Source organism: Squalius cephalus (genome assembly GCF_949319135.1).
Source record: "Squalius cephalus genome assembly, chromosome: 6".
Lineage (NCBI taxonomy): Eukaryota > Metazoa > Chordata > Actinopteri > Cypriniformes > Leuciscidae > Squalius > Squalius cephalus.
The window spans coordinates 8899001-8922964 of NC_137127.1; the positions used below are offsets into that span (position 1 = coordinate 8899001).

Consider the following 23964-nt stretch of genomic DNA (forward strand, 5'->3'; position numbering starts at 1 on the left):
TAAACAATTTGAAATATTATTTAACAACTGAAACTCGTTAAACATAACATAAACATTGTTCATGACTCAAACATATGCATTACATTAGTTTTGAAAAGTTTTCAAAAGAATTATATTATTATATAATATGTTTTAAAGAATATTTTTTTTTTTTCATTGAAAATGCTAATTTTATGACATCTTCAGTAAGTTTACAGTTAAAAGCAAGTTCGTTATATTCAAAAGCAAGGTCACTTCTAACCCTACGGTCACTGATCAAGACATTTTGTTCAACAAGTTGAGTCTAAAAAACAGACGCTTGTCTTAGAAAAACAAGACATCGGTGGTGTAATCCAGTAGCCCTGGCGTTTACTGCCAAGAGGGAAAAAGACGATTGTTAAATCATAGCAGAGCATTCTAACATTCAAAATATTTAACAAAAAACGTAATTTATTTGAACATATACACGTGAATTTAATGCAACCCATATGATGTTTTAGACGACAAGGCGAGTTGTTTTTCATAAAGGCATGCCGTGAACAGCTATACATGGAAGGTCTTTTCAAGGGTCCTTCGGTATCATAGCAACCACCTGTCAAACAACAACAATGCCACGCCGCTGAAGTTTCAGTTGGATGTACGCTGATAAATCTGCTGTGGAATATTATAAAGCTATTTATTCGTCCAAATGTCACTGAAAGAACTACAGTTGCCACCGTTGTTACACTTTTAAAGGCAAGATATAAGGAGATTTTAGAATCGTTAATGTTGCACTGAACTAGAAATGATTGCCTAACGTTACAATCCAAACAAGTCAGAAGTAAAGTGGAAAACAGCTATTAAAGCAGTAAATGACCAATAGCATGTTTGTACATCAAGATATTTGATTTAAATACATATATACGTTTGAAGGAAGTTGTATATGTTAATGATTACCATTCCCCCACGTTATTCTCTTTTTTAATCACCTTTTATTATTTTGTGAAGTTCAGTTAATAGTCCAGCAGTGTGACAAATGTTCATATATTTAATGTAATATCTCAATTTTTGTTTAAAAATCGTTTGGATGAAGTATCTCCTGTCACTGCTTGACATATCGACTAGTTGAAACTGTCTGTCTTCTGATCTAACGTTATGTTATGTCTCACTTTCCGTGTAATGATGACAGCAATAGCAGAGGGACATTACTGGCAGGATGTTTAGGACAAAGTTTATAAAAGTAAGTTGTAAACCTCCTGGTTTCATTTTTTTAACTAGTGCTGTCAAATCAATTAAAGGTGAATTGTGTAATATTTAGGAGGATCTGTTGACAGAAATGCAAAATCATATACATAACTAACGTTATGCTTTCAGTGGTGTATTAAAGACCTTACTTAATTGTTATTACTAAAATGTTTTTATTACCTTAGAATGAGTCATTTCTATCTACATACACCGCGGGTATATATATATATATATATATATATATATATATATATATATATATATGAAGAGTTCAGATGCAAAAGCCTCTAAGTGCCATCTGAAATTGTCTTCTAGAATGATCATTTTTATAAAGCTTGTATATTTAAGTTATGTAATTTCACTTAAATGACAATTAATAGGTCATTTACATTGCCATTTAAGTGAAATTATTGAACTTAAATGTACGAGCTTGATAAAAATGATCATTCTAGAAGAAAATTTCAGATGGCACTTAGAGGCTTTTGCATCTGAACTCTTCATATATATATTAGGGCTGTCAAACGATTAATCACGATTAATCGCATCCAAAATAAAAGTTTGTTTTTACATAATACATGTGTGTGTACGGTGTATAATTATTTTCTATATATAAATACACACACATGCATGTATATATTTAAGAAATATTTGCATGTATATACTGTGTATATATATTTATATTATATATAATATATAATTATATATAATTTATATTATATATAAATATTTTATATATAAATAACACATTTTCTTAAATATATATATGCATGTGTGTGTATTTATATATAGAAAATAATTATACTCCGTACACAGACATAAATTATGTAAACACAAACTTTTATTTTGGATGCGATTAATCGTGATTAATCGTTTGACAGCCCTAATATATATATATATATATATATATATATATATATATACCCGCGGTGTATGTAGATAGAAATGACTCACATATTTAGTATACTTAGAGCAACCTAATATATATATATATATATATATATTTACAAACATTCATGTTAGATGCGATTAATTGATTTGACAGCACTATTTTAATCACAAAAAACAATATTATTTGATAGTATTCCAGTCATGCACTAACTGACTTACATATGGATCTATACTGTTAACTGTTTACAGTAAATAAATAAATTGTGACTTGAATTGTGACATATATTTGGCTTATTTGGTTTATCAGTCCTAAAAATAGATATTTATTTTGTATTGTTTGACTCCACCATCAAATGCCCAATAATGCTGGATCACTCTCATTTTCCCCCAGAACAAAGGGGGGGAAACCTCCAGTGACCTTTCATCCCGGCCTGCTGATGCTACCTATCAGATTGTCCAAAAGCCTAAAGAAAAAATACTTCATGGGTATAGTACAACTCATAGCCTTCTCAGTGTTCATTTATAGCAATGTAGTAGTTGTAAAACTTTATAGAATAGTTTTAAATAAAGTAGTTTTATGCAATAGTTTTGAAACTTAGTCATCTTATTGATCTTTTCCATGTCTATTCTGAATACCAATGTCTTATTCCTAATGTCTACATATATAATGTGCTGCAGATCTCTTGCCAAGCCTCGTTTCTTAGAGCAACTGGAGTGTCACCTCAAGAGAGATTTAGAAGCTTTAGACACACACAGCCCCAAAGTCCAAGAGCTCCGACTGCAGGTTTATATCCCACTTTGCATTAGTATCTTGTGCTAACTTCATTTTATTCTAACCAAAGCTGCATTTGTTTGACAAAAACAGTAATATTGTGAAATATTGTAAAAAAAAATCTTAACGTTTCTATTTTAAAATGAAATACATGATGGTAAAGCTGAATTTTCAGCATCATTACTCCAGTCTTCTCGTGTCACATGGTCCTTCTGAAATCATTCTAATATGCTTATTTGGTGCTCAAGAAAAATTATTATTGGGTTATTATTTTAATATTTTTGTGAAAATCGTGATAATTTTTTTCTTTAGGAGTCTTTGATGAATAGCTTAATGATGAAAAACTCAAAAACAGCATTTATTTGAAGTAGAATTTAAGTCTTAACCATCACCTCTGTTTAATGCATATATTTTCTGAATATATATATATACATATGTATGTGTGTATGTTTATGTAGCATAGTATTTAAGAATTTCTTTCTTCTGCTTTTCCCCTGCATTATGAAGGTTTATCAGGAGGTCTTTGGCTATTTAATTGAAGAATTTAAAACCTATAAGCCTATTTTGTCTGCCATCAAAAATGAGTATGACATCACATTAGGTATGTACAATCTTTTTATTATTTGTGGGAGGAAATCTTTGTGCAAGCAGGTTAACACTAGATTTAGTATTGTATTAAACAAGACATAGTTACAAAATGTGTAAAAGTGATCCTGATCACCCTCAGTACTATAATCTGCTGCAAATGTAAAATAGAGGAAATCTAATTGATAAAATAAAGTAAATAAATAACATAAAATGAAATGCTAATGGGACTGAATGGGTCAGTAGTGATTGAACTTGTTAATGTCTCTCACAGCGCATCTTCGTGAACAGATTAGGGATCTGCTACCACTGCGGGGAAAGCTAGTGCTTGTGTCGGAACAGTGTGAGAAGAGGATTCTGGATCTGAAAGTGCAGGAAAGAGATGAGATCCGAAATCTGAAGCAAGAGTGTCAGCGACTGCAGGACGTCATTAAGAGTATGAGAGGACAACAGAGTGCTCTGCAGGTTCAGGTGGGGCTGGAATGTTTTTACAATTTATTATTTCTGGCCTTTTGTAGAAATCAGCATTGGATTATTCAGACAAGCTTTGTAGCTCGCTCCGAATATTCGTATTCTGCATGGTTAACAACATATCGGTTAATAACTAGCATGGACTTTCAATAGGCTACAAGAGAGGAAAGCTTATTTTATTTTTATTAATTATATCATCTCATGGTCTATTAGCAAACTAATCATATTATGTTGTGGTTTCTCGCATATTATGTTTATCTTATTAACATTTGAACACAGTTTGAAATGAATTGAAATCTATTGGATGTTTACAGCAGATGCTTGTCAGGGCCAAACGGCGGGTCAGTGATTTACATTTCAAGTGGTGCAGGTCATTCATATACAAATTTGGGAGAGGAGAGTGAAGAAAAAAGGGTGGAGGGGGGGGGGGGGGGGATTCAAACGAGCCAGTTGTATTTTTTGTGCTTTGTAATTTATATTAGTTTATTTAGTTGTATTCTTTTTTTATATTTCTATTTAACTTTTAACTTTAAGTCATTCTAGTACTTCAATCTAAACTTAAGTTAGTTTTTAGTTTTTTAAGAGTACGTTTATTTTTAATCTAATGTTTTTATATTATTTTATTTTAGCTTTATTTTTAATTACCAAAGTTTTAGTTTTAGTTATCAATAACAACACTGCTGCTTCCATAAAGCATAATTGTTGAGATGATGAAACAAACTCATGTGCATCTTATCTCTTCCACAGGTTGATCGTCTAAAAGAGGATCTGGCCTCCCAGTATCAGCTATACAGGGATGAACGGGATGCACGAAAGATGCTCATCACCACAATCAGCACAATGCGCAATACTCAAGATACTGAACGTGATGATAATGATGAAGGTTATAATGAAGGTCACACTTGTGATGGTGATGATGATGCTGATGATCAGCATCATCATCATCATCAGCATCATCATCACCATCACAAGTGTGATGATGATGATGCTGATGATCAGTAGTACAGTCTGAAAAAAAATAAACATGGAAACAAAACACTTACTGCTGAATTGAGTGTATGACTTTAAGAGAATAAGGAGCCAGTGGAGGAAGCATAGCAGAGTTGTGATGTCAGATTAATGTAAGATGTTGTATGTTAGCTGGGCGCAGAGGTTTGATTGCCAGGAGTGAGTTGCAATAGTCATGATGAGAGCAGAATAGAGCCTCTACCAGTCTACTAGAACCAGAGTAGCTTCTATGGTAAGAAAAAGTCTGACTCGAGAGTGTGTTTTATTGGAATATCTTGTTTTTGGAAGGAGTGGATAGAGATTGAGGATTGAGTTGTAAGGAGGAGGTTTGACTCTGTTTGTTCCTCTCAGAGGTGGAATCTGAGGATCCTATGGTGGTGAAAATGGCTTTGCAGGTGTGTAGAGAGGATCTTACCAAAGTTCAGGTTGAGCTCAACCGCCTGGAAGCAGAATACAGTGATGTGGTCCCTCGACGGGACTGGGATAACCTGAATCGTATGCATGAGGAGACTCTAATAAAGGTATGGAGAATTGCTGTTTCTTTAACTTTCTATTCTTCAAAGAATCCTGAAAAGATGTATCACAATTTTCACAAAAATTTTAACCAGTATGAATAATAAGAAATGTTTTTTGAGCAGCAAATTAGAATGATTTCTGAAGGATCATGTGACACTGAAGACTGGAGTAATGATGCTGAAAATTCAGCTTTGCCATCAAAGTAATAAATTACATTTAAAAAATATATTAAAATACAAAACCGTTTTAAATTGTAATAATATTTTTTCCATATTACTGTTTTTACTGTATTTTGATCAAATAAATGCACCTTTCGTGAGCAACCCCAAACTTGTTACATCCAAACGAATGACTCATAAACATCAATTCTAGAGGTAGAGTGATACTAATAATCATTTGACAATAATATTTAATATGATTTCTTTCCTTGTTTCAGCTGGAAACCTTACAAACAGACTTTGACCAGATGAAGTCTGAATATGACACACTGCTTGAGGTTCATCGCCAGGTAGTTATACAGCGAAACAGAATGAGATGGAAGGATTCAAAGAGGTCTATAATGATAAATAAATAATCATAAACTTATCTGATTACTTAACATTCTTCTAATCTGCAGTCAGCACCTGCTGTGTTACACTCTAATCAGTCGGTGCTGCAACATGGCTCTGATAACAAACACATTGTAACAACTCCCAGACCAAACTGGGAACAATGTTCAGGTATCAGTATCTGAATCTTCCATAAGGCTTTCACCAAGTTTCTCTTCTTTATATAGCACATATGTTGAGCATATGTTTTAGATGTTGATTATGTAATGTATTTTATAGACATACTCGGAGGAATTGAACGATGTAAAGAGCTTTTTGAAGGTCAGTCCAGCCAAAAGAAGCTGGAGATCTTGCTGCAGGAGATTAATGGACAGAATGAGTTCTTTACTGGACTTGTAAGTGTTCCTAACATCTATATATATATATATATATATATATATATATATATATATATATATATATATATATATATATATATATATATAAAATGCTTTAAGCGTAAATACTCTGATTTACAATATGCTTGTTGTGACTAACTTTTGGCCCAACTGGATATTATAATTGTTTTGACAGGGGACATCCAGTGACGTCCCCATTTATCTACAATATGAGGGGACAATTAAGAATCTTAAGCTCAAGAAAACAGATGTTATCAGAGTTATAAAAGATATCTGGAGGAACAAAACTACAGAGAATGAAAAGGTATGGCATACTAATATCCTGTCTTGATTTGTTTAAACATTCAATAGTTGAGTATTTATAACTCTATTTCTCCACACATTTTTCCTCAATGAAGAATGATTACTCCAGAGATCTGCAGGTGTTTCTTCACAGCTATCTTGTGGAACAATATAAGGATAAGTCTGGAGAGTGGGCTTACAGCTTGATGGAAAGCATCCAAAACAATCCTAAAGATGATTTCATCTGCCTTTTCAATGACATCTTGACTGGGAAGGTTTGATAATCTAATCTAAATCTTAATCTAAGTTACAACCATTTGCCATACTGAAAAAGTCCATTGAAAGCAGGTTTTTCAGCTGCTGTATTTAATAGGGGCCTCCAAAACTATCCCAAATTTTATTGAGATAGTTATATACTAACTGAGATTTGCTGTATAATAATTGAGTGTCATTTTGTGGCAGGTTGATGAGAGTATCTACCATGGACAGACACAGCTGCTGTCTCACTTGCTCAAGGTTTTTATTCAAAGTGACATAACACAGTGCGGATCACTAACTGTCTTAGAATTTAGGTGAGTGACAACTCATATGTCTTCAGTAGAAATATATATGATTGTGATTATTATAATATGTGTGCTGATTATCAGTGAGGCATTGAAGAAGGCTTTCCCCCTGAAGTCAGATCAGGACATAGAGGAGCTGCTGATGACGGCTCAGACAGAGCTAAGGAGTAATGGAGTGCGCATTTCTTATCAGACACTTTATACAGAGGTCAGTTTGGATTTTCTTTGGCTAAGAACAAGAAAATATGTACACTACCACTCAAAACTTTGAGGTTCGTAAGCCCTCTTATGCACACCAAGGTTGCATTTATATGTTCAAAAATACAGCATAAACAGTAATATTGTAAAAAGCTGAATTTACAGCAGCTATTTCTCCAGTCTTCAGTGTCACATGATCCTTCAGAAATCATTGTAATATGCTGATTTTTTCAAGTCACTTTTGATCAATTGAATGCAGTCGCTTCATAAATGTATTATTTATTTACATTAAAAAAAATAAGAAAAAATTACTGTGCCCAAACTTTTGAATGGTTCTGTATATAGTAATATGTTAGAACAACATCACGTTTTGTGTGCATGTTGTTTCCACTCCAGGACACAGATGGAAGACACAAAGAATTCCTGAATCTAGTTAAAAAAACAAGCTACCGCTGAGAGACTCCAGTACATCAGCGAGCTGAGAGTGCAACTTGAAGGCAAAGGGTGAGAAATCATCCATCAACTGTTTACAAAATGAAATGCATTATTAGATATATCAGATTAAAGCCACATCAAATGAATCCTGTATTGTCATATGTATTGTACTGTATTGTGTCCTGTTTTGTACGTCATAAATGTAGGGAAGTGGACGCAGAGCATCTCAGGACTGCCTTCAAAACTATCGACCCTTCTCTGGATTCTGAAACTCTGGAATGTTATCTCAGTGTAGCTTTTAAGACAAAGGAGTGTGAATTACAAGCTCAAGCTTTGAACACAGAGGTTGTGCTACAGCGTCTCTCTGTGGCTGATGTAAAAAGGGCAGGGCCAGAGCAATGACCATAGTTATGTCAAACACATTTCCATTTTTTTTTTTGCAGCACACTACATATATAAACCAAGTACAGCACCAGGGCATAGACATACCTCTGTGTTAATAGTTTGCAAATTGTTATGTAATTAGAAAATCACATATCAGGAATGACACAATATTAAATAATTAGATAAAAAAAATATACCAGTAGCCTTATGTTTCTGGCTTCTTTTTTGATTTCTATTAAAAAGAAAAGAAACATCATGCTTGATTTATTGACATTTTACCTCGAAAATCAAGAAAGCTGTATTTATTTGTATTGTCTGCATGCAGATTACTTGATTTAATTATTTGTCAATAAATGGTACATTTATATTTATTTGTTTGTCAAGTTTATTCTGATGATTGTTAGCACTTTAATGTCATTTATTATTATCAAGAGCTCAATTTTCCAACCCATGGTAAATGCAAAGAAGCACTGCGTTTGTGAGGCCTATTTATCAGTTAAACTAATCGAAAACTAAACAGAACCTTTCTGCCACATGTAGTTTTATTTTACATAGAATTTAGAAAGTTTTTAAATAGCAGAGAAGTTGTACAAATATGGTTTCTGAGTGACAATACTTGTGTGAGTATTTTAAGTATACTATTCTTGGATTCACCTGCTGCTCGAAGATCTAGTTTTAGATTTGGAAAGCAATACATCAAGAATCGGTTGACTGAATGTCAAGAACCAAAATTCAAAGCAGTGTGTAAGTGCTGTGCGCATGCTCAAACTGAAGAGGCCGCTCAACTTCTGTTCACGGCGCGCTGGAATCGCCATAACTGGAACCGGGGGATTCGGTTTAGGGCTCACTGAGGTAAGATGTTGGCCACATATTACTTATAACAGTTAACGTTGTATTTACACTGCACATAACTACTTTATATATACTTTATGCAAAGTAGGACTGGGGCTTTTTTCCAAGAATAATCTGAAGCGCTAGCTAATAGGACACGCCTATAGGACTGGAGCGTGTACGGGCCGCGCGAGGGTCTCGCGCCCGCATGCAGCTCATATGGCTCTGAGGTATTTTTAGAACTGAACGAGAGCGCATTTGCTCCAAGTTGACCGTCACTATTCAAACTCCGAGTCGATACTTAAAAAGTAACGTTCACTTCTACATAAAGCACAACTTTTTCCTTATCACAGTTTAGCCGGCGAGTTCGCTGTAGACAGTTAGCACGTCGGCTAAAGCTACAATGAATCAGTCTTCACCGAGGCCAATGAAAGCTAGCTAATACTCTTAGCATGTTGACTTTTAATGGTTAGTAACGTTCTCGATCAAATCGTTGTTGCAGTTGGAAGGAATGATTCTAACCACAATTCGGAAGTCAACATATCGCCACTGACTGATTTGAATTGATTGAGTTAGTAGCCTACTTTTAACCAACCTACCAAGCTAAAACCTTTAAAATCCTCTTTAGAATGGCAAGCCGAATGTTTTTTATAAATCAGTCATTCATTTAAGTGTCATTTTAATCGACTTCTCTTGCTTGACTGTAATCGTTCCAGCGTGTTGGGTGCAAGTTAGTTATTGACACCCATACATTTGTAATTTGAGATTTATTGTCATTAACAGCTCAACTAAATGCGTGTTGTGTAGTCCAGAACTATAGAAGGAACGATTGTACGTGTTAGATGTCAGGGCACACTATAGATTTTGGAGGAAATTCATTGTTTAAGTTTGAAAGACTGCAGTGAATCATGGCCCAAGCAAGCACATGATACATTAACCAGCCAAAGTTGCTGACAAATCTGAATGAGTGTCTAACAGGGTGGAGCAGGAGTGTGTCAGATTCCATGAGTTTCTAAGTAGAAAGAAGTTTATAAAGGCCCGTTCACGTCAAGGAGGATAACTATAAAGTTTGAACAATTGTTATAATTTATGAGAATAGGTAAGTCCACGCCACATGTTACAACTATTATGATAACTCTACAGAGGAACAATATCAAAACGATTTTTCCTGGCTGATGGGATAAAAACATCGGCAGCCAATTAGAATCCACCTGACATTAAATAGATTGAGCATTTGAAAATGACTACAAAGGCTGTATTATGCATGCCAGCCAGGTCAGTAGTTGGCGATGTCACTTGTCAAAACACCCCGCAAACATGCACATTACGTCACCGTTTTCACATATTCACGTTTTTGTTTACATGGAGAAGATAAAAGGCATTGTTTTCAAAAGCTTGCGTTTTCAGGCCCCAAAAACACAGTTGTCATGTAGATGAACGACTAAAACCCATAAAAAGTTTTACGTTTTCAGTTGAAAACGGTGTCGTGTAAACACCCTTTGTTGATCGTTGAGACCATTGGTGGCAATCGTTGTACGATCAACTTAGGCCTACAATGCTTTTGGGAAACGCAGCCCAGATTGATTCTGATTGGCTGTAAATGTTTTGTTTAGCATTAATCAGCTGGACAAAATCGTTCTGAAAGTGATTCCAATGACGTCATTCATCTTTGTAGTTATAGTTGTTGTGTGGACTTAACTATTCTCATACATAGAGATGGAAAAAAAAAGATGGACAACTATCTCCACTTCCTTCCACTGTAGAAAAATCAAGCCAAAATATACCAGAAATGACCACTGCGGATTATGTCATTTGGAGCCAGTAGTTATCCTGAGGTGGAGCCGCTGTATAAAGGTCCCGCCCATGTCATGCTACTGTAGACTCAATCGGTGTGTTCGACTTGAAGCGTTGATGTGCAGACTGTGACATTAAAGTACAGCGAGAGCAAATAGAAACTCGAAAGCATATGGAGCCGTCTGCTCTCTAATCGCTCCCACGCTACTTTGATGACATACACCTATAATTCTGCGCAGTGCCGTTTCAAGTTGAACACACCTTTTCTGAAGCACAGCTGTCAATCATGATGTTACACCTGTAGTGGCAAGATTCAGTCTTTGTTTATGAAGAAACTTCTCGATTCAGGGGTTTCAGCCAGGTGATCATCTAACAACCTCAGTTAAGACCCTCATTATAATACTGTTTCTTACACCTTGACCCCCAACTTTGCTCAACCAATGAGTGTTCATTAGGTAATTTTTTTTTATTATTGTTCACCCATGCTTTTTTTGTACCCATCAATCATCTCTTTTCTTGGCTCCATTCCTAATAGTGGAGAGCCGTCACCTAGTTTATAATCAAAGTAACACAGAAAACCCGTTTTTACAGTGTCATTTGCATCATTGCGCTTGATAAACGGATCTTCATATTAAAACATCTGATGTTCAGTGGTTGGTACAGCTGGCTGGGTGTTTTGCACAGAGCTGCTAAAGTGAGACATTGTGCACTCTGTGACCTGAGGCCTTCTCGGAGGCCCTCTCTGAGTTTCACACTACTGGCTGTAAAATGAAAATAGAAATTCTTAATGAAAAAACGTTTCAAGAAATACACAGAATACCCTGTTTTTATAGCATCAAATCGGAAGACACTAAAAACCAAACTTATTATAAAAATTATAAAAATGAACTCTTGAACATACGTCAGTGTTATAAGAACTAACTAAAATGACAGATTTTTTGGAGTGTCATTTTTTTTAAATTTAGTTTAGCTCATCCCATTCATAATCTATACTCCAGCCAGCCACCAGGGGTGATTGAAATGGTTTGACTTCAATTTTCAGGGTGTGTGCAGCACACTTCAGGGCTCGAATTTCGGCGCGGGTATTGTAATCATTCTAATCATCAACAATTCTAATTATTCCCGCAGGTCTCCCATTTATAATGCGTGAAATTCCCTCAATCATTGATTCACTTTAGCATGTAGGTTATGTTAGTAAATTAATCCACACATATTATAAAATCAAATCAGTCTTTTAACAACTATCTGCGAGACACAATTTCACAAACAGCGTGGGTGTTCAGCGGTGCCGCATCTTCTATCTCTCTAGCCCTTTTCACACAGTGCGTTGATCCCGGGAAATTGCCGTAAAATTGCTAGAGGGCCTTCTGTGTGAAAGCAAACACGTCCGATGCCTGCATGGGGACCTAGTAACATTGCCGGGATCAGTCCCGGAACGCGCCCTGGGTGAACAAAAGCCAGGACCAATGCCGTAAGGGGTGTGTCGCAGTGATGACGCACGTGCCATCGCACAGGCCTTTCTACAACCTATGCTACAGCATATGGGGAACGAGCCTCTCGGCAAACCCAGTGGCACTACTGGGCAGTATGGACTCGTCTTTGTGTAGAAATGACGAAGAGGAGTTATAAGCAGAACTGACATCTGACAGGAGTTATCACATCCTGACGTCACATGTTTTTATGGGATCTTTACGGGAGTGTCACGCGCTCTCTGAGAGATGATTTTTGGCCGCCTCAAAAACAGCTGGCCAGTAACAAAAGTTATTTTTCACGGATTATATTGCTTTCACACGCAAAACTGTGTCAATTTCGGTCTTCGTGAGTACACTCTAAACTTAGTCGGTTTTGTCTTTAATAAGCTTAAAACGCATGTGACAGTGTAATGAACACAGGATCCGTGCACTAGCTCTTTAAGTGACGGCAGCCATATGTGTCTGTCATTAATTTTGTTGTCAAAACAACAAAAGATAGCTTTAAGTTGAAGGAATCAGGATTAATAGCCTATGAATTTAATTTAGTCAGGACTAAAATACTACCCAGTGTTATTTTCCATTTGATTACTTTATTCAGTTTCTGTGTTTCTGAATACTAGTGTTAGACCTATTAAAAAACTTTTCTCTTTATTTGTCTTTATTTGTATCTTTATTCTATTGTATTTATTTGTGCTACTTTTTTCAATTTAATTAAACAATTTAAATCAAGCTTCCTTGTGTAAATTCTTAACAACAATATTACCCCATTGTAAAAATGCAATGAGCGCAAACATTTAGGCGAGATAAATATAATATTTTTTGGGGGGGATTTTTTTTTGGATTTTCCAAAATGAAATTCAGGCCCTGCACTTGGTTCCCATAGTATTAGAACAATTATTAAAACTAGAGTTATTGTCCTTGGTGAACAGTCCTTTAATCAAGCCATGTTTGGTCTGATCTGTGTGGCTTTTTTTTGTTGTTTGAGTGATTTTGTTTCTTTTCTTTTTTCTGTGTGTGTGTAGGTCTATGTTTGGACATATACTGTCAGATAAACTAAAAAGGTGAAATTAGTCATTTTTTTGCTAAATAAACATTTTGCATACAGACAAAGAAAAATATTCAAATTATTTACACTAACATGAGATGACTCCTATCAGAGTGGGTCGCCATGCTGATATCACATGACCAGCCCTATCATGCAATTGACAAGTTACTAATAATGTTTACTTCACATATTGCTTTCGGTCAGTGTGTGAAGCCTTTTACACGTAAATCTAAACAAACCAAACAGTGTAACATACACAATACACACACAAGTGATAGTATAAAAACAACAAAAACACTTTGGTGTGAAGTATCAGCATTCAGTATACAAAAATTGTGTATCCATGCCGCATGCTTTTAGCTGTCAGTATGAAGTCCAAAATTGCTGGTAAGTAATATTGGGTCAAATAAAAGCCAGTGCACCTTTAAATATAGATTAAATTCTCCTTAAGCCTCTGTGTTTTTTTTTTTTTTGTACTTATGATCTTGTCGATGGTTGTCATTTGTCAACCCTCAGTAAGTCATATACATTGAGTCATTTATTCTGTCTCCACTAGTGCCTGTAGAAGGGTGAATCAGAATGGGAGACAAGCCGATTTGGGAACAAATAGGATCCAGCTTTGTGCAACATTACTATCAGCTGTTTGACACAGACAGGACTCAACTTGGATCAATATATGTGAGTATTGTGTCTAGTTCTTTTGCTCAGGATAGTTCTCTCTTGACTAGTCCTTTAAGGCTGTCCCACACTAAAAGATTTTTAAAAACTTATCAGATTTTCAAAATGTAAGAGACCACAAACATGACAATAAAAAAATTATAGATTTAACAGTTTTGTTCCTATAATGTGTGGAGTGCCACGACATGTGACTAAGACAGCACACCACACACTAAGAGATTCCATTCACAAACAACCAGAGTCCCGACTGTGAACACTGGAAATCTCGCAGTCAAACGTGACTTTAGAGTAAGCAAACATGGCAGACGACGGACAAGAAGAAATGGCGATAATAGTGTTTGGACTGTTTTTTACAGAAAATTTGTGGAAAAAAAGAAAAAGGTCTGGATGAAGTCATGTTATGTATCTGTCTTCCGTCAGCTCGCTTTCGATTTGGTATTGTTTCGTTCCACGTAACAATCTTTGTGCGTTTGTGCTCGGTGTTCCCCCCACACAACAGGTTTCTTTTAACTGTTATAAGTAATATGTGGCCAGATTTCTGATCGTAAATATTCAACATGTTGGATGTTTGAGTTGAGATCGGTGCAGCCCCGATACTTTACGTCTTTTTTATTCAATCGAACATATTGTTTGAGAGCAAAAACAATTATATTGTAGCTAAAAAAAAGAAAAGATTGCAAATAAAAAGTCTTCTTAAAGCTGTTTTAATTACAAAAATAAAGTAACTAATAGCAAAACTCAGTGCTCGCAGTGCGAGTAAATGTTTTGTTTTTCTTTGTGCAGTTTTCATCACTCGCGCACACATTTGCTCTCTGTTCTGCTGTCATTGTTTACGACTCTAAAACCTCTCAAAACTGAAGCTGCACTTCAGTGGGCAGTATCTAAGTACCAGAATGAAAGACCTGTTTCTATTGGTCGCTCTCCCTTGGTGCAATAATTTGGCCACGCCCACTACGTGTTCCCGTCAGTCTGATTCTGACAGAGTGCGGGGTTGTAGAGTGCATTGCTGTTAGATATAACACATGGGCTTAATAATGCCCTAAAGAAATATACATTTTGATCATTATTTACATTAACAATTTTATAGAACTTAACATTGCATAATACAGTTGCATGAGCCATTTTGGAGCGCTCAGTCTTTTTCAGCCATGTTCAAGCGAGTGCTAAATATGACTGTGGCTGATGACAAACACTATATTGGCCTAACAAAATCCAAAGTTTGATTATATTTCACTGTACCAAACTTTTATAAACTCTTGAACTCTACACAGGTGACATTATACAGCTGCTTTATTGCACTTTCTGCCCCTTTGATCCTAATATACATTTCTCATTTACACATCCTTTATTCTTATAATGCTCTAAATCAACGAGATTCATCTCATTATTTCATTTGAAATGGCAATAACTGGTATGGTTTTGCATGTTTGATGTGTATTACTAACAGAAATGAAAAATTGCTGTCACTGGTAACCATGTTTATCATAAACAGTGGTCAAATATTGAAGCTAGAGCCCTAAATTCTTTTTAATGATATACAGGTCAAGATTAAATAAGACTGTCATAGTAAAATCCTGCTCTGTATGTAAACAACAACATCATGTGCCGCTAGAGATCTTATGAAGTTAACTGGTTATCTAGCTACATGCACTTCAGTCTGCCATTCTGGTACTTGGATACTGCCCAATGAAGTGCAGCTTCACTTGAATTCAAAACAAAATAATTTTCATTTGCAATCTTTTATTTTTTATAATTACAATAAAGTTATTTTTGCTCTCAAACACAGTTTGTTTGATTGCATAAAAAAGACACAAAAAAACTCCATACCTCGATATTCTTCCGAGCAGATTCAATCACTAGTCTTTAACACACCGCGCACCACAGGAAAATCTGATAAGAGAAACAGTAGAACCATCAAGATAATCGGGACTTCGTCTAGGTTTGTCGGAAGGGGGGAATTGGGCAAAAAATCGGCCCGATTATCTTGTAGTTTGTGGGTGCCTTTAGCTAAGAGAGAGCGATATCAATTAGAAATGTTTTTATTGTCTCTCTGTCTTGCCATCACGTTAGTGTTCAAAGCGTCCCTTGGTTTATGTCTTGCAGAGTGACGCTAGATGCCCAGTAACAAACGAGTTTTGTCGTGTGTTCAACAGAAGAGTCTTTTCAGGCCAGAATTGTTGTTTGCCTAAAATGCTCATACTTGGATCTATATTTTGAGCAACATATAAAAGATGTTAAACAATATTGATGTTGGATATTTGTTGAGGAAATTTAACAAACGAAATATATTAGTGTAATCTGTGGATTAAAATAAAGTATTTATGTGTGATTTGTTTATCTTCTGTGAGTGCACCTGTTATTTGTCACTGTCACTTGTTAATTTCCAAAATTTTCTGCTGTCAGTTGGAAACCTCTTATCTCCTTTTTTTTTTTTTCATAGATCATTACTATTGGTCATCCTTTACATCTGTCTGTGGGTTTTGCAAATATTTAACCAAAGAAAAGGAGTAAAAAGAACATGTGACTAAACCTTAAAACTATATATATATATGGCTAATGTTTTATGTATTTGAGGAGAAAAGAAGTGTGTGTTAGTCTAGCAATTGTCGTTGAGTCGTAACCAATAATGTCTTGGCCTGTGTATAGCACATTGTTTTCAGTAACATGAGATTTTGGCCAAATGACAGAATAAACGGAGCACTTTATAACCTGTAAATTGATGAAAAGGTCATGCGATTCACTTACTGCCTCAGATGCAGCCGTTCTAATGACGGACAAAACGCACATGTCTGAAATTCTCCAAAATTCCTTGTAAAAACCTTGTAACTCCATTTGAGCTTGATTTTGGTAAAATGTTAATAATATAATGACACATGAAAGTCTGACTATATATAAAGCCATAAAATATTATGAACTTTGACAATGTGGTGTTTAATTGTTTGAAAAAAAAAAAGTTTTTTTACATTTTCTGAAAAGTAGTGTTTTTGGAGATACAAGGTTTCCACCTGACAGTACATATTTATAAGACTGGCCAAAGCACTGCTTCACTATCTACATATTGGCTTATTTAGCTCATCTACATGTTCTTTTTCTCTTAGATTGATGCGTCATGCCTTACGTGGGAGGGTCAGCAATTCCAGGGAAAAGCAGCCATTGTCGAAAAGCTTTCCGTAAGTATTTGTGTGTATTTTGTTAGAGGTGGAATTTGATTCAAAGTAGTTTAATAGGTTAGGGTTCATTTCTTGTTTCCAAAAAAAAAAAAAAAAAAACTAAAATCAATTGATTTTGTACAGATCTATTGTAGAGGCAGTACTGTTTCAGGCAGTACATCCACATTTAAATATTGATAATTTCTTTAATTACAGTACGTATATGAAGTAGCATGTAGGGATGCACCGATATTAAAATTTTGGCAGATACCGATAACCAATAATTCTTTACATTTGAAAGCCGATAACCGATATATTGGCCGATAAATCTAAATTTAAATGTTATACTTATAGCCTGTATACATAAACAAAAGGCTCACCATTAAAAGCCATGTCCCAAACACTTCAACATAAATCAAACAAATGATTCAAACAAATATACAATACATTAGCCTAGCCTAGTTTGAACCAGTGTAAGATTCCTTAACTTTTCAAATGAATTTTACACTCCTATGGCCAACTTTCTTTATTACAAAAAATGGTAACACTTTATAATAAGGATTTTGTTAGCATTAGTTAACATGAACCAACAATTAATGAACGATACTTCTACAGCATTTATTAATCTTAGTTAATGTTATGCTCAACATTTAAGACATTAAGATCCAAAGTTGTATCTGTTAACATTAGTTAATGCACTGTGAACTAACAGTGGCAAATTACTTGTGACAATGACAATATCATTATTGTAACAATAAAAATATTTTTATTAACTAACATTGACAAAGGCTATTGCTCTCTGTTAGTTCATGTTAGTTAATGCATTAACAAATGAGACCTTATTGTAAAGTGTTACCAAAAAATCTATTGTCTAACAAAAAATTAAAATAAAATACCTAAATAATACAGACATTGGGCTGCATATAAAGAAATAAAATGCATGTGCCATGGATAAATAAAATGGAAATGCCTCCGCACGGACAATAAAGAAATTATTTTAATCAAACCACATTGTTGATGAAATTAATACGAGAACAAAAAAATGCTTGTTATTAATAACGCAGCAATGTTTTTGAAAAAAAATTAAACATTTTTAATAATACAGTAGTAGTAAACATCTTTAATATTAGGCTTACTGTTTCAAATTACATCATTGCTGTTTGAGCTGCGTGCACTGAAGCTGAAGAGAACTAATGTTAAACTGAATCGCTTTGCTAGAAGGTTAATCAACTCAACGGTTGCTGAAGAATGCAACTAAACCCAAAGAATTTACAACTTTTTATTACCATAGTGTATACAATTATAATTATATGACAGTCCCAATCATAGCTTTTAATGTTTTACATTGCTGTTTGATCACACGCGCTGAAGCTGAAGAGAACTAACACCGGGAAACTGAAAAACTTTTCTAGCAGGTTGTTTAAATCAAGAAAACGCATCCTATGTGAGATTAATCAGATATTTATATTACATTAACTTAATATTACGACTTATATCTGCACAAAATGACGTGAATGCACAAGCGAACTTGATTGTGCTGGTCAGAACGTGTAAAAATGGCAACTAAACCCAGAGAAGTCACAACGTTTTATTACAATAGTGTTCTCATTATAATGGAATGTATATGACAGTCCCAATTATAGTTATAAATTTGCATTGCTGTTTGAGCTGCGCACGCTAAAGATAAAGATGATCACTGGTACAATTAAGCATTCTACATTAGATTGTATGTATATATATATATATATATATATATATATATATATATATATATATATATATATATATATATATACAAAATAAACATATTACAACTTACAATGGCACAAAATGCTGCGAATGCTCAAGCGAACTTGACTGTGCTTGTCATGAAGGTTTAACTCCAGACGCGCTCTTTCCGCCTCAGTGCGCTCGTCGCGCTGAAACACTGGCAAACAAGAATTCACAACATTCTTTTACAGGTGATCAACAGTTCTTATTATAATGTTATGAAGCCTATGTGACACATCTTCCTTTTCGAAGAGATTCCAATCATTCAAAACCATCATGGCGAACAGCGCGCATCTCTCAACTGAAGTAAATCATTTATCGATAAGTGGTCGATATATCGTGCATCCCTAGTAGTAAGGTATCTTTCCATTTAATATACATTGATGATATACATCATTTTTTGTTTTTATCTTTTTCAGAGCCTGCCCTTCACAAAAATAGCTCACAGCATAACAGCACAAGACCACCAGCCCACCCCTGATAGCTGCATATTGAGTATGGTAGTAGGCCAACTAAAAGTAAGTAAATTTTCTTTAAGTTTAGTTTTGGTTTCTGACAGTTATGCTATTGCATCAACGCTTGAGGTGAACAGTTTTGGCAAATATGTATGGGATAAAGGTCTAAAAGTGTATTCTTGCCCATTTGAAATGCATAACATTAATCCCAGTGGCATTTAACTCGAGAGCAGCCATGGAAGGTTTCGGCCTCTCTTGATTTTCCCTCTCACCTTACGTGACATGGTAGTGCGCAGTCAAAGATTTCATAAATATTTCAGAGCTGTAGTGTATGTGTTTGTCTATCAGGCAGACGATGACCAGGTGCTGGGCTTCCACCAGACCTTTCTGTTGAAAAGTATCAGCACTGCCTGGGTTTGCACCAATGAAGTCTTCAGGCTTGCCCTGCACAACCTTTGAGCCTAAAAGCTCTCGTGGTCACATGGCCTTTCCTCATCCTAATAATGTCTGTAAGGACCAGTGTCCGCTTGGGTTCACGCACACCATACAGGCTCTCTACTAACGGCTTTAAGCTGTGTTCAGATCAAGCATTTGTGTGGATCTGGTATGGTGGGAATGTCATAACATGCTGAATTTGTTGATGCCAATTTGCCTGTTGTGTGTTTGCCGATTTCCTTGCGCCTTTGCAGCATCAAAACAACCAATGAATGAGTGACGTGAAAAAAAATCGAGTTCAACTTAATGAGCAACGACTTTTATTTTGAACTCTAAAGATTTGTTATGAAGAGCTCTGTATTTTAGCCATCATAGGATGAGAATAGAAACTAACTTGAACTCAAAATGTGTGAATATGGCACTTTTGGGATCAGTTGTATTTCTGTTAAGGTTTTTAGATTTCAGTTATAAATATTTAGTTATTAAATATTTGACCATTGGGGTCAAATTATTTTTAATTTAGTATTTATTACATTTTAAATTAGGTTTTATTTTTATACATTCATTTTTAATTTTAGTTTAGGTTTTTATTGTTTTAAATAGTTAAAATTATTTTATTCTAGTTTTATTCATTTTAGTACTTAGGTTAGTTGCCCAGGCAAAAGCTTATATAAACTTAATAAAAATATAAGTTTTCTGTTTGATTTCAGCCTTGTTTTTAATTAACAATTTATTCATAGTTTTAGTTAACAATAACAACACTGCACTGATGTGTACTAAAACACTGGGTTAAATGTGTACTAAAATGAATCTCCAAGTTTTAACAACAGAGTTGTATTCAGTGCATGGGTTATCTTGCACAGAAAGCAATTTATAACTTTGTTAACCTTCTTTTGTTTGAGTTACATCAGTGTGTGTATTTAAAGAGATAGTTCACCCTAAAATGAAAATTAAGTCATCATTTACTCACCCTGGTGTTGTTCTAATGCCGTATGCCCTTCTTTTTTTTCGGACCACAAAAGGAGAATTTGGCAGTGAATAGTGACCAGCATCAAACTTTTTTTAAAAAAGACGCAAAAGTATCACAAATTGATCCCATGCAACTCGTTTCATGTATTCCAAACTGAAATGTAATGTATTTTTTAATGAATATCCTGACCATGGCCGTTGATCATCTCTGCACGGCTATGCCACGTGTGCATTTTTGAGACTCCGGTTCACTTCGACTCATCCAGAAAAAGAACACAAGTTGTGTGAAAAATCAAGATTAATTAAAACAACGACATTGCCTTGAAATCCCCAAAAAAGTATCCATGTACTTTCTCCAGACCGGAACTCCGGTTATCAGATGACAGTCAAAATGACATATGTTCATTTTGACATATGTCAAGAAATGATCATTTCTTGTTAGGATGAACACAACGGATATATTCACCTTAGAGAAGGTACATGAATTATATTTCATGTCGCGTTTTTGGTAATCTTGATTTCTCACAACTGCAGCGCTAGAGTCTCATGAACGTGCAGTCGAGCATGAAAGACCAATGGCCAAGGTCAGGATTTTCTTAAAATAATAATACATTAAATTTCGGTTTGCTTTTCACCAGACCCTTTCATATACCACAAGAACACTTGGAATATACAACACGTGTTGCATGGGATCATTCTGTGATACTTTTGCGTCTTTTTAAAAAAGCTTGATGCTGGTTGCTATTTACTGCCATTACGAGCGCGAATAGGACAAAAAATCCTGATTTTGTGGTTTGAAAAAGAAAGAAGGGAATATGGCATTAGAACAACACCAGGGTGAGTAAATGATAACTTAATTTTTTATTTTAGGGTGAACTATACCTTTAATAAAATACAAATAACCTAATAAAGGGTCAGTATACATGCCATAGATGATCCCTTGTCTTGGGTTTTTGTATTATTTATGGTGATTCGTTACTGAAGATAATTTGAGCCCAGAACTAGGCTCAGTGTTAATGAGAAACTGACCCAGATTGTTTATCACCTTTCCATGCATTTGTCTTATATACGGTCATGTTTTTATTTTTATTTCGCCTTCACTGACCAACATATCCTTTAAAAAAATATTAATTAAATTAACTTAAAATTTAGAATAGTGTGACAAACTCTCAGCCTTAAATTTTTCTTGGTTGCTTAATGCAGCTTTTGTCTTTCTGTATCTGGATTAATTTGCCTTGAAATTTGCTAAACATATCTGAAAACATGCATGATTTTTGATTAAAGGGATAGTTCACTTTGAAATAAAATTTTGGTATGTTTTAGCTTACCTGAAGGGCATCCAAGATGTAGGTGTCTTTTTTTCCGCAGTAGTTTCAATTTTGATATTTTTAGGTCAAACCGTTCTTGTCTGTCAGTCATTTAATGCAGGTCTGTGGTCACTGTCTCAAAGAGCATGCACAGAGTCCAAATTAAAACAATTCCCCATCGTCCAAATTAAACAATTCCCCATCGTAAGTACACATTGATGGCCTAAGACACGAAACGAGCGGTTTGTGTGAGAAAACGAACAGTATTTATATCGTTTTTACCTCTTATACACAGCCACGTCCAAGTGATCTGAGGGCGCGGGCGCATCCTGGTGTGTGACGTGTGCGCAGACTGGTGCATAGATATATACACTAGAATAGATTCCGCCTTGCCTACGGCAGTTCATTGGAACGAATGTCTTTAAGGCGACATCTAGTGTATATATCTATGCACCAGTCTGCGCACACGTCACACACCAGGATGCGCCACGCCCTCAGATCACTTGGACGTGGCTGTGTATAAGAGGTAAAAACGATATAAATACTGTTCGTTTTCTCACACAAACCGCTCGTTTCGTGTCTTAGGCCATCAATGTGTACTTACGATGGGGAATTGTTTAATTTGGACGATGGGGAATTGTTTTAATTTGGACTCTGTGCATGCTCTTTGAGACAGTGACCACAGACCTGCATTAAATGACTGACAGACAAGAACGGTTTGACCTAAAAATATCAAAATTGAAACTACTGCGGAAAAAAAGACACGTACATCTTGGATGCCCTTGAGGTAAGCTAAAACATACCAAAATTTAATTTCAAAGTGAACTATCCCTTTAAGTGTAACAGAATTTGAATTTTTAGCTCTGGTTTAGCTATACCCCTTCTCTTTAATGAAGTGTTGCACAGAATGAAATCTTCCGTCTAAGTCTCTGTGTTTCTGCTTTGTCTAGGCAGATGATGACCCCATCATGGGATTCCATCAGAGCTTCATCCTGAAGAACATTAACGAGGCGTGGGTTTGCACCAATGACATGTTCCGCCTGTCGCTGCACAATTTTGGTTAAATGTCCCATGGTTAGCAGGAGGGAAGTGGGGGAAGGTGGAGGATGGGGCCCACCCTGATGACGCCTGTATCTGTCAATCAGCCCTTCATTCATCACACTCAAGAGAAACGGCACCGGATTACAGCAGTCAATCACAGAAAACATGCAGGCATATACATTACTGCCTCTACTCCAGAAATGACGTTTCTTTGCTGAAAGCCCACACATCCATCAAACTGACCCCTTTCCTTCCCCGACCTGCATGATGATGGGGAGCTGAAAGATCAGAGGACGCCCTGACCAGGACAAATACTTATTAACCTAACCTCGGCTGTTTGATATTTACATTTTAGTTGCTGATTTTTGACTTTGAAATAACAACTGTCTGTCTTTGTTTGCTTAAGTACAAATTGTTATCAGCTCGTTTTTAGAATATGCTTTAGATTTTTTTTTTGTTGTTGTTGTTTTTGCCCCCCTTGGAAATTGGTGTCTCCATTCATTGTGATGTCAGGTTGCTCTAGCTATCCAAAGAACACAACCCTAATTTCCCCTTCCCCTCAGACCAGTGTGCTTCCCGATTTCTGCTCACTGCTCTCTGTGACAATAATTTCCAAGCCACGATACACAATAAAACCTTTGACTTTTTCTTAACAACGTCATCTTGTTCATCCCCCTGTCTGGTTGTGCCTCTACCTTTTTTCCCCCTTTTCTATGCTTGACTGTTCATATTTTTGATACGGTTTCATATTAGATTCTCTCATGAAG

At 35.5% G+C, this 23964-nt stretch overlaps 2 protein-coding genes across 3 annotated transcripts; both read left to right on the forward strand.

Annotated features, from left to right (window-relative positions):
- Window positions 1–569: 569 nt before the first annotated feature.
- Window positions 570–8394, forward strand: tsnaxip1 (translin-associated factor X interacting protein 1). The gene is given in 18 exon segments (XM_079873729.1): window positions 570–714; window positions 1148–1198; window positions 2483–2577; window positions 2770–2875; window positions 3371–3464; window positions 3723–3919; window positions 4667–4802; window positions 5279–5448; window positions 5880–5951; window positions 6060–6162; window positions 6271–6386; window positions 6565–6693; window positions 6788–6946; window positions 7134–7243; window positions 7319–7442; window positions 7829–7867; window positions 7869–7936; window positions 8074–8394. Coding segments are annotated over 17 exon segments (1938 nt in total). The 5' UTR covers window positions 570–714; window positions 1148–1174; the 3' UTR covers window positions 8270–8394.
- A 582-nt stretch (window positions 8395–8976) lies between these two features.
- Window positions 8977–23662, forward strand: nutf2 (nuclear transport factor 2). 2 transcript variants are annotated; one of them, XR_013821470.1, is made up of 6 exons: window positions 8977–9103; window positions 13950–14071; window positions 17170–17241; window positions 19410–19508; window positions 19794–19954; window positions 23107–23662. XR_013821470.1 is itself a non-coding variant. In XM_079873732.1 (5 exons), exons 2-5 carry the CDS (start codon window positions 13973–13975, stop codon window positions 23218–23220), a joined length of 384 nt encoding a protein of 127 aa, XP_079729858.1. In that variant the 5' UTR covers window positions 8977–9103; window positions 13950–13972; the 3' UTR covers window positions 23221–23662. The 2 variants fall into 2 exon arrangements, 1 of the variants encoding a protein (XP_079729858.1); XM_079873732.1 differs by lacking the exon at window positions 19794–19954.
- The last annotated feature ends 302 nt before the right edge of the window (window positions 23663–23964 follow it).